The 11,394-nt window shown below is 56.8% G+C and overlaps 2 protein-coding genes across 2 annotated transcripts; both read right to left on the reverse strand.

Moving 5' to 3' along the window:
- Window positions 1-2,627: 2,627 nt before the first annotated feature.
- On the reverse strand, window positions 2,628-5,078 carry EsH8_IV_000073 (DUF3716 domain-containing protein; the record flags this gene model as incomplete). Its single annotated transcript, XM_083264963.1, has 2 exons — window positions 2,628-2,703; window positions 2,770-5,078. 2 exons carry the CDS (start codon window positions 5,076-5,078, stop codon window positions 2,628-2,630), a joined length of 2,385 nt encoding a protein of 794 aa, XP_083123858.1.
- A 2,784-nt stretch (window positions 5,079-7,862) lies between these two features.
- Window positions 7,863-8,984, reverse strand: EsH8_IV_000074 (chitin synthase chaperone-like protein Chs7; the record flags this gene model as incomplete). The annotated part of the gene is made up of 3 exons (XM_083264964.1): window positions 7,863-8,054; window positions 8,108-8,679; window positions 8,744-8,984. 3 exons carry the CDS (start codon window positions 8,982-8,984, stop codon window positions 7,863-7,865), a joined length of 1,005 nt encoding a protein of 334 aa, XP_083123859.1.
- Between the last annotated feature and the right edge of the window lie 2,410 nt (window positions 8,985-11,394).

Here is an 11,394-nt window from a genome sequence, read left to right on the forward strand (position 1 = left end):
GAAGAAACAAAAGGTGGGCAAACTCGCTGTCGTATGAAGGACCGCAACATGCTGGCGTCTTCTTTCTTGTCCGTGTCGGCTCAATCGGGTAACGAGAAGAGCCGACTGACTTGGGGGAACCAGCGACGGATCGAGCAGAGCGTCAGCTTTCGTCTCGATCAATTCCTCTTCATTCTTGCCCCGCGCATGGATATTTCCTTGTACCGCGGGACGAAGACGATGCCGAAAAGACGACTAGGGCCTCTAGAGGGCCCCGGGCTGCGTGGCGTCGCTGTCGTCATCTTGGGCTGGGCCCTTTGTGGTGCGAGGAAGCCTCAAGGTTGGGTAGGCCGAGCCGAAGTCCTGCCCATCAGGAAGAGGGACCGATGGCGGCATCGTTTGATGGCGAATACGTGACTGTAAGGGAGCAGACGAGTCAAAGGGGTTGTATACATCGGCACGCAGCGTTGCTGGAGAAGAAACTCGGGCATCTTCTGATACGTTGGGTATATATGACATGGAGGGAATGACGATGCGGGTGAAGAGGGACCGGCCCTCTCGCCCATACTAAACCCTTCCGCCCACCGGGCCCGGGGCAGATACAAAGATGGTGAAGTGAATATGGGAGATGAGAGGAGGAAAAAGAGGGATGAGAATGGTCGGGAAGTCCATGTTGATAAAGGGGTCTGAGGATGCAAGTTACGTTAACCTCTTGCTCCTTGGCCCTTCCTTCATTCTCAACCAGAAGCAAATGTGACGCAGCGAGACATGCAGCATCCCGCACTTTCAGGCACCAGCACGCCGCCAGGGAGGACCGATCCATCAATCATCAGGAAACTTGACTTCTGAGTCGTCTACACCCTGCCTGTTCCACTCCCAGCAAACACATCCCGTCTGAAAAGCAGTCACAGCGAAACCAAGCACAAAGAATCTTTCCAGCCGTGCTGCTCGGAAGCAAGCAAGCCCGTTGCACACAGAAACGTACTGCATCAGCGACTGGAGAGAAACACCACTTCAGACCCTCTCGCGATGGAGTTATCGCAGCTTCCCGATGCCAGACGCCGCCCAGAGACCTGCCGAAGGCCGTCGCCAGAGTCTTCTCCCACTTTACCTTTGTGTCCGCGTGTGCCATGGGCCGCGGCAATCAGATGTGAGAAACCTGTGGTTTACTGGATTGCCTTCTCACCTTCCTGCAATCATGCCGTCCATCGCCCAAATCCACACCAACGGACCCAGCCGGAGACGGCCGAGACAAATACGTCTCGCGCTTTTGCATTCTCCCAGGGCAGACAATCAATCAAGCGCCTTTTGAGCGGCTTGTGAGCGGCTTGTACCCGCCGAAAAACAGGACCATGGCAGAGACGACTGAGACGGTGGCAAAACAAACACCTCCGTATCCGAAAGCAACAACACGGAGATGCAAAACATACCGCCAAAGGAAAAAATCCCGGGGCGGCGGGAAAAAGCAAGAAAGCGGGAGCCCGGCGGAAAGAGTGGGGTGGAAAGAGGGGAGGATGGACCGCGGCATGCCGACTCCCGGCCTCCCCCCCACCCCCATCCCTATGACACCATGACACCCCGGTCCCGGAGACATACTCATCCCCTCCCCTCCCCTCCCCTACCCCTCCTTCACCGCTTCCCTCCTCGTTGTTCCTTCCAGAACAAACAGCAAACCTGCCCCTACCCCGGAGGAACCCCCAAAGAGGCGACAGGAACCCGGCGCAAGCTACGAGACAGCACCTCTTTCAACGCCATCCAACACCAGCCGACCAGCCAACCCCCCAAAATCGCCCGTGGTCCAACCCAAGCACGCGGCCGAGAAAGAAGCCACATCCCGCCTTCCTGGGTCACCCCCATTGGCCCCCGGCGTCCAACACCGCGGGGGGGAGCGTGCGTTGGGCCTTCCTAATCCGGCGCAGGATCTTCGGGGGGGGGCATGTTTTGACAGCTGCAGCGGGGGGGTCCATCGGGTCTGTCTGCCCGCTTCGTTGCGTCGCTGGCCATGGATCCAGAGCGAGGGAGCATCCGGGATGCTCTGCCCGCCCGCCCGGCAACTTGTCCAACCTCCATGGGGCCGGGGTGGGAAAGAGGGCAGGGCTTACGACGCCGATATGACACGACTCTGGTTGGGCGCTTTTCGTCCCTCAGAGCACGGCGAAATACAGACGTGGCACGAAATCCGTTCAGAAGTAACCTCAATTCATTCGGGCAGGAGGCTCTCTCTGAGCCTCTGAGCCTGCCCCGTCGACCATCCGGGTTGGCTTTGGCCGCGGGCTGTTAAGAATAAACAAACAAACAATGCACTTGGGCCGCCAACCTGGCAGAACCAAGGCCCCGGGAAATACGGCCATGCTCGGACTGTCCCATGCGATGCCGTCCAATTACGATGTTGACGAATGCCAAACCCTCTCACCAACATCTCCCCATCGCATGCCGCCCAGGACAGTTGCGGCCAACCCGCATGGCATAGCCTGTTCCTTCCCATAATCCATGCCAAAAACGCCAATGCAATCGAGCCTCTCTCGAGCCGTGAAGGTCGAGACCAGTGCAACCAGAAACCAGGGGTATCTTCACCATCCTCCGCGTAATAGACAAACGTCTCTGTTCTTTTGCCGTTCGACGCGAGTCGCCCAGCACCAAAAAAGCCATTAATCAATCTCCGAGTCCGGCATCGCCGGGACATCGGGCGATTCGTACTCATCCCATGCCTTTTCAATGGCGTCCCTGTCATCCCATGGTTAGCATATAAACGTGCACATGGGCAAGGGAGGGGGATGATGGGCTACTCACGCCTCGACCTTGACCAGTTCGATGCCCTGCTTGCGACAAAATACCAAGAAGCGCCGCTTGGTCCGCTCGCGCTTAAACTCGGCCAGGAGGTCGCCTCTTGGTTTTCCGTCGGGCGATATCACGACGCCCTCCTTGCACACCACGATCACCTTTGTGGTGTCGGCGGCCCACCTCATTTCCTGCACGTGTTCCAGCTCCAAGTGAAAGTTAATCGGCTTGGCGTAGATGCCCCAGGTGAATGTGTCACCTTCGGCAAGCACTTGGTGCTCGAAGATCTGCTCGCCATCGTCGGGGATCCAGTGCCAGTACTGCGTCACGCGGTTGCTAACAGTGTTGAGCCGAGACTTGATCCGGCCCAGAGCCCAGTCGTGTTTCCCAATGTTGTCGCCGCTGTAGTCGTCGGTGTCGGTGAAGCCGTCGTAGTTGAGATCCTGGTCCCTGGCCTTTCCGGGCACCCGCGTCTTGAACTTTTTCGAAGCCCTGGAAAGCTCGGGCGTCGACGGCACGCTTTGCTGCGCCTCGCTGTCCTGAGGCTGAGAATCGGGTCGGGTTGCGTACTGGTGCGTGGGCGTAGGGGCCAGCGGACGTTGCGAGGGGCCAGGGAATTCCTCGCTGATGAAGAGCTTGCGCTTCTTCGTGTTGGGCGTGTTCTTGGCCGAACCGGGCGAGTCCTTTGGTGTCATCTTCATACCAGAGGGCCTTCCAATGCTCTTCTTTCCATTGGCAAGCCTCAGAGCGACATACTTAGGGTCGTGGTAGAAATCGTGGATCGTCTTGGCGAGGTTGAACTCCGGACCATCCGTGATGATGATCTCCTGCAGACGCTGCCGCAGCCACTCCAGGGGAGTGATGTCTAGGGTCTTGAATCCCTCCAGGGTCCGGAGGGTGTCGGCCAGGCGGAAGATGGTGTCGTATGATACCAGTCTGGGCATCATGTACTTCTTCGCCACCAGCTGATAGGGGCAGAAGTTGGCGTCGCTCAAGAATTTCAAAATCGTTTCTCCTCGGTTCACCTGTCTTCCCAGCTGGAACCTCATGCTCGTCTGCCCCTTGTCCAGGGCAGCCTGCAGCTTGTCGCGCCACGACTGTAGTGTTGGTTCAATCGATGGCGCTATCTCCGGCCAGCTCGGGTCCCAGTAGGGATGGCTCGGGTCGATCTTGTTGACGGGCACGCCTTCCATGCACTCTGGGTGGGTGAAGACCTCGCCGTCGTGTTTGAGAGTGAGGTTTGCCCGGGTGATTGGAGTCAAATCCTCTTCCGTCTCGTCGGTAGCCGTAGAACCCGCCGCCATGCTCTTGTCTCGGGATCCAGGTCGGCTGAGGGATAGCGGTGTTGCGGTGCCGTTAGTGAAGCCATCGTCGGCAAGGTGGTCATTGTGGATGTCTTGGATATTATGCGGCCTGAACTGCATGATCGACGGTGCCTGCTCTGCTGCCGACGCCTCCACGCAGCAGTTCGCCCTCTGCCATATGCAGTTACCACATGCCCGGAACTCGGGCATGTCGAGGATAACACACTGCGTGAAAGGGCCCTGGCCGTTGCTGCACTGGGTGCATTGCTGCGATGGTTTCCGAACAGTGCCGGTGGCCTGGACGACGGTGCCAACCCATTTGTGCTCCACCTCGGTCAGGTTCATCAGATCGTCCTGGCTGAACGGCGCATCAGGACGGAGCTGCACTGGTCTCTTCTGGGGCAGTTCCGACAATACTGCAATGGCCTTGTTGCTCAGAGGGATGCGGTTCACGGGTCCGACTAGGTGACCCGATGCGTCGATGATCATCGTCAGCGCGGGAAAGTCTGCTCTGGCAGGGTTCGGGGTCGACGTCTGGGCGCCGCCACGTTGCTCTCCGTTGATGCTCACGCCGTTGGTACCGTTGGCGGCCTTGGCTGCGGACTGGGGATCTGCGGCCTGGACATCGCGGCGCGGAGCAGCAAGAGCGGCAGCGGCGATCCTAGCATGCTCCTCGTTTTCTTTGCGGCGCTGGTCACCGAACCAAGCCGTCATTTTGTGGTGGTGAAATTGGCGCTGCAGCCGGATCTCATTCCTCTTCTCCTGGAAGCCGACAGTGAGCTCTTCCAAGTGGGTGTGCTCCCGAGAAATGGCGCGGTGGACTTCGAGTGCACGCCTCTCGAGCTCCATCTTCTCCTTGTTCAACTCGGCCAGGCGCACGCGGTAATACTTGGCCTTGGTCAGGAATTCGTCGTCGACGTTCTCATCCTCTTGCTCATGCATCGTGCGCAGGGTCTGCCAGTAGTTCTCCTCATCTCGGCGGGTCGGCCCACCGCCGTCGCCAGTGTCGAAGTGCATGGTCGCGGTGGCCCAGTTGCGGTTGTGTAGAGGTGACAGCCGGCGACTCCTGGGGGGAGATAAGTGCAGGAGGAGTAGGAGGTGTCCCTAGCGATGTGGTTCATCCAAGGTTGAGGAGCCTCGTGGCGGAAAGATGGGTCGGGCAGAAAATCGAGATGGGATCACTCCAACACGGTGGTGCGGCCAGTCCAGACAAGGCTGCGGTTTCGCATTGAAGATGGCGGGGGGAGCGTCGACGAAATGAAATGAAATGAAATGTGTCGCTTCAGGGGTGGGATAGCCGAAGACGCCACGCACGTCGACTCAATCCGCCTCAAATCAAATCGGCGTGTTAATTAATGCCACGGGCGCCCTGCTTGTCTTCGCAAGACGTGTGCGGGTTCGGGATGACAGGTTTAAAACTGGACGTAAGGTTGCCGATGCGAGGTGAGGGCGACGCCGCGTGAGAGTGAGTGAGATGAGGTGATAGGGTCCGATAGGGACTCGGGGTGAACGGAACGGGATGTGGGCGAGACGTCAAGCGACGCAAGCAAGTTGCAGGACGGACAGCGCTGATGTTGTCTTGAAAAGTGAGCAAGACTAGCGCAGGGAATAACCACGAGTGGCCTCGCGCATGTCGTTACAGGAGTGGCGGGAGGCAGGAAGATGCGATCAATTGGCGACGGCTGCACGGCCGAATTGACGACAACGCAGGGGCAGAAGAGCGACCGGTGGGAAGTTGTACGGGTTCCTTGAATGGCGGGTTTGCTGCCCACTGCCACCGTCTGTCTGTCTGATGGCCCGGTTGCTGATTGTACTCCGGATGGGCTCCAGCTTCCAACGACGCTGTCAATCAATATCGCGTGTTTGCACGTGATGTCGCGCAAGAAACCGACCGGCCCTGTCTGTCCCCCTGTGGCGACGCAATCGAAGGGAGGGGAGGGTAGGGGAGAAGAGGGGGGTGGTGTGGGAGGCTAGCGGACACAACCAGGGCAGCAGCTGTTGGGTGCTCTCAAATGTCCATCAATTGGATCATAAAATTAACGTAAGTTGGTTGAAGAGTGGGGGGGGAAGAGGAAAGACGAGAACGAGGAGGGAATGAAAAAGGTCGGTGCGAGAAAAAGAAAGGAACGAACAAACGGTTGGGGGGAAAAATCTTAACAAAGAAAGGCAGGGTCAGGATCAAAGATCAGGGCCAGGGCCGGGACCAAGCGCAATGATTACTTTGCAGTTGCTTCAAGTTAAGGGAAAGGGGAGGGGAGGTCCGGATACAGACAATCTTCATAGCCCTTGTGGTGGAAAGCCGCAAACTAAGACCCTTTTTTTTTCTATTCCTTCTTGCGTGCTGTACCCTGCTGCAATAGTATACATGTGAATAATCAACCCATTGGGGGAGGGGCCGGACGCTACGCATAAATGTACCTCCTCTCCTCGTGCCAACTCGTGCCAAATAGCATAGCATGGGTATCTATCTCTCTTTTGTGTTATTTTCTGGAACACAAAGCACGTGATTGGGACAAAGTGCGCGAAACTCCCCTTAGCCCCGGGCTAGCGCATCCCGATAACAGATCCGATGGATCCGATAAGCCTGCCCTCCACTTCTTCTCTCCCCTCTGCCTCCTGTCCATGGTCTTGTCATGCTGCGTAACGGGTGTGCACTACACTACACCACTACACTACACCACGCCTCCTCCATGTCCACCGTCCCCACCTCCATCTTTGATCCAATGTCACATTGGAACACGGACTCGCGCATCGACAGACAAACCTTACCTTGCCTGCTTACCTTGTCCCCAACCCAACCCCCTCCACCTCCACCTCAAACCAAGGCCGGTCGCTCGCCTCTGCTCGGGCAGCAGGATTATACACTAGATGATTATACACAACTACTTACTACTACGCTCAAGGTTTGCCCGCAAGTTGGAAGAGTCAGAAGCTTAACTGGTCCGTCCTCCAACGCCATAGGACAGCACATAGATACACACTAACATATATGGATACTATCTATACATACCTACTTGCTTTGCGTTGCCAGAGTTATTACCCAAACCTTGAGTTGTCCTTTGCCCCTCTTCCACCATGCCTTCCGCCTTGTACCTTTTTCAGCACCTGAAGTGTCTATGCGACCCAAGCGAGCATCGGTCGCCAATAGCCAAGATGCTATATACTTTTGAGGTTTCACTCGTCCCTTCGCGACGCTGCTTGCATTACAAAAAAATTAAATAATGAAGAGTATAATTTTAGCAAATAAAAATAAAATAAAAAGGTTGTTAAGGCAGAAAGCGAATTTGCCCCCCTTTTTTCGGTCTCGTCATAATGCTGTCAATCATTCAACGACCGAAGGGGTGGAAATTCTCTTCGACTTGCAACTTGGGTCTCATGACTCGAAAGATCGTCGTTGTATCATGATATAATTAGACTATATACTACGGATACCCGCTGGCATCAATACCTATACGCGTTAACTTTATTACACCCCCCTCCTCTTTCCATCTATAGCTAGTCTGCCTGCCTGCCTGCCTGCCTCGGTCACCCTCGGAGACCGAAAACTCACAAGACAGTCGTATCTCGGGCTGGCTGCAACCCGACCTGTAAAGACAGTTTTTACCCCCGGAACGCCACTCCCTCCGAACCAAAGCCCTTGTCGTCGTTATCCTCGACGCAACGCAGCGAGGCAAACCAAATAGCACTCGTTGCGGTCCGGCCGGATCCAGAAACATGTCATGAAAACTCGCTGAGGGGAAACCCCATTCGTCGTCCGAAATTAGTCGAGCACCGCAAAAAAAAATCAATCCCGTTGTCGCTTCAGTATCTGGCCGAGTAGCGCGCCGGCGAGGCGGAGTACGAGTTGTCATAGCCGCCAGTGTGGACGTAAGGGTCGGCGTCGTACACGGTCGCTCGGCGGTCCTCCTCGGGCAACAGTTCCTTGACCTCCCAGTTGTTCATCCTAGTGCCAACAGAGAACTCGAGGTCCTCGCGAGTGATGGAATCCCAGTACTACACAAACGTGTTAGCAGCTGGCGCCAGTCCAGACAGCGGTAGTTGCATACCTTGTACACCATCATGACACCCAAGAGATTGCAGATGGTGGCGAAGAAGAGGCCATCGAGGTAGTGGCTGACGGCTGTGCAGATATGCGAGCTCGCGGCGTACAGAACGACCTGGCCCACCACGAAGAAGAAGACGCCAAATGCAATGTCACCCAGAGGCCAGCGGTCCTGGAGAGTTCTAACGACAAGGAGAATCTGGAGGGTGACATATACGAAAAGCTCGACGGCATTCAGGAGGTACAAGACGACGAAAAGCCCAACGGTGTTGGTGGGGCCAAGGCCGGCCCACGACTTGAAGGTGGCAAGCGAGACCAGGAAACATATGGCAAAGGCCACCAGGGAGCAGACACGGAGCAGCCAGACGGAGAGCAGGGTGCCGTCCTCGTACAGCTGGAACCCGACGAAGCCGTTGATCAAGAGGCAGGTGACGAGGGCCGACGACAGGCCGTTTTGGACCGATACAAAGTACGGGTAGGGGGCCGAGCCGGGAGGTACAACACCAGCGTCGACGCAGAGAGAGATGAAGCTAAGCAGCATGTAAATGTAGAAGAACATGAGGATTTCCTTGCGACCTGCGGGTGCCCAGTGTCAGTATTGGTGCCATAACGCCGCGCTAAAGGGGGGAGGCCAACATACCGACGGCAGTGAACTTGCCGCGAATGTGCAAGATCATGACAACGGTCATGAGAAGGGAGACGATGTGCATGGCGCTGGCAGCACCCTCGAAGATGATGGTGTTTGCCAACTCAATATTACGCGCGTAGCAGTCCGGCTCGATACCGACACCGCTCGTCACCTCCGTGGTGGGCCCGATGGATGCGCACAATGGCAGCGGCGCCATGTGGCAGATGTTGGTGAAGTCCCCGAAGCCAGACATGTTGGGCTACGGGCCGACCTATTGCGGCGAGGCTGTTGATCGGACTGGACGAGGAGGGCAAACCTCTCGAGTGGTGATCGGTGGATAATGCGTGTCGGAGAGAAAGTTTACGAGTCCGCGGCGGTTCTCAGAAGGGGAGGGGGAGCGAAAGAACAATCTAACGATGGACTGGGGCGGGCCGAGCGAGACCAAGCGAGGGAGCCGGCGGGATATGGATAGTGCGGTGGTTGTGGTGGTGGTTGTATGGCGAGAGTGAGGGGAACGACAAGATGCCGATGCGTCGTCGCGAACGAAGGGGACGATGATGCGGATAGTTGAGGAATGGATGTTCGATGGACGGACGGCAAGGGAGCTGATCACCCGGGAGGTGGGCGGCTATCGACGAGGTTGAGGGTATCGCAGGAAACAAAAAAAGCGGGAGGTCGTCAAGGGTCGGCAGCGAAAGATTTCGACTATGACGACTACGGAGACTGCAACTGCGACGGCGACGATGGGACGGAGCGAAGGTGCGGGAACGAATGACTGGGCAATAACCTGATCGAGTTGAGGTTGAAGGCCCGGGGGGTGGGAGCGAGTGGACGGTTGCTGTCCGACGAGCAGAAGGCTGATGGGGAGGTTGGAGCAGCGTTGCTGTGGAAAGGGGAGAGAAAAGCCCACTGAACCTGCAGTTGCAGTGCAAGATGGAGCGAGTGAGTGAGTTGCCAAACGGGGAAACGCGGTACGTACCCCCCGTTCTCCAGTGTGGGAGCGGCGAGAGGAAGGGGCAGGGGCGGGAGGCAGCTGAAATACGGATACAATACAATCCAACACTGCGTGCTTGCCCGTACGGTTGCGAGGCGCCTCCCTGGGCCCAGGAACGGGAGGAGTGGGGCGCGACTGACAATCTTTGCAGTGGCTCGGGGCCACGGCGGCTTTGCTGTCCAGAGAATTCCCCCCAATAAAGCCGCCAAATGCGCCCACTCACAGCTTGGGACTGGCCGCCTCGTGTTGTCCGCCCTCTGCTCGGCTCGGCAAATGACCCCATTTTAGAAGCAACACCCCTGTTGGGGCAAGTCCAATGCTCCCCGCTAGCTCGAACACGAGGCCCCGTCGCCCCGTTCGTCCAAGTCGTTAACCGTCGCATCACTTACTCATCCACCACCTGGCAAGAGGCGAGAGCAGGTGTGATGCCCGCCGCCTGTGCCAGCCGCCCTCAACTGGTCGACGATCACTGTTGCATAATTGCCATACCAAAACATGGTACGTACACGCCATACGCACATCCGTGTGTGATGTACATAGCATACTAGACTCACCATGGACCGGTAGTGCAATGTAATTACCTAGCACTTGCTATGCATGGGCAATAACATTTGCCTCCCAATAGTCCATCATCAATCCGCTGTGACGCTATTGCCAACGCTTCTTGTCTGAGACAACGCCCCTTTCCTTTTCTCCATCACCACCACACAGTGCATTCTGGTCCTGATTGCTCTCATCTACGAATACACTCCCGGTACCGTTCCATCGCCCAAAGTGACGCCGATGCCAACACAACCCTTGCAGAGAACAGCAAACTCCCGCTGCCAATGACGTGGGCACGCACACCTTCACCTTGCGTCGTCCAGTCAACGGCTGCACAGCACGGCTGGACTGGCTGTCGTCCCATATCGCCAAACTCTCGTCTTCTGTCTTACCGCCCGTCATGCTGCTAGAGACGAAGACCCTTTTTTCCACTCCGTCTCTGGCAATGCATTTTTGGCCTTCCACGTCACCCTGATCCCGTCCATGCCAGCCCCGGGCCTGCACGCACTCATCGCCGGCGATGTCGAGTCCTCTCCCGACACCATCGCGGCCAAGACGCCGCCGTCCCAACTTGTTGGCCGACCGAAACCATCGTCTCAGTCCTGTCTGCCCATTGAAACGGCAAGATTCCCTCTGGATTGCGACGCCCATTCGGCACACGTCCGCCAAGCAATCGTCCCGTCTTTTTTGGCCAGCCTCATGTTTGACTGATGAAACGACTCGTCCGTCCTAGATGTGACGAAACCATCCTATAGCGACTGAATTTCTGCCCCTCTAAATGCCGTCTCGGCCTGGGCAAGTTTTGCTCAGACCGCAGCATGCCGACCGCTCCCGAAAAGCCGTTTTCACATTTGCTCTCATTTGGCTACTTGCCCTGCTCGACGCAAATCCAATGTGCTCGGGCATCCGCACTACCGCCGCTGCAATCTCCTCCAGAACCCCAGTGTGGAAATAAGTGCCGACATGTACGATGTATCGATCACATCTCTCTGCTCCCGTTGTTGAGACGCGGTATAATTCTGCTGCATTCGTTCACCCTATTCTACAGACCACGTCGAGCCGCATGGACCGTTGAGCCCCATGCTACGGAATCTATCATTACACGCGCCGTCAACATCATCTCGCA

The sequence above is a fragment of the Colletotrichum jinshuiense genome, chromosome 4 (assembly GCF_051148585.1).
Source record: "Colletotrichum jinshuiense chromosome 4, complete sequence".
Taxonomy (NCBI): Eukaryota; Fungi; Ascomycota; class Sordariomycetes; order Glomerellales; family Glomerellaceae; genus Colletotrichum; species Colletotrichum jinshuiense.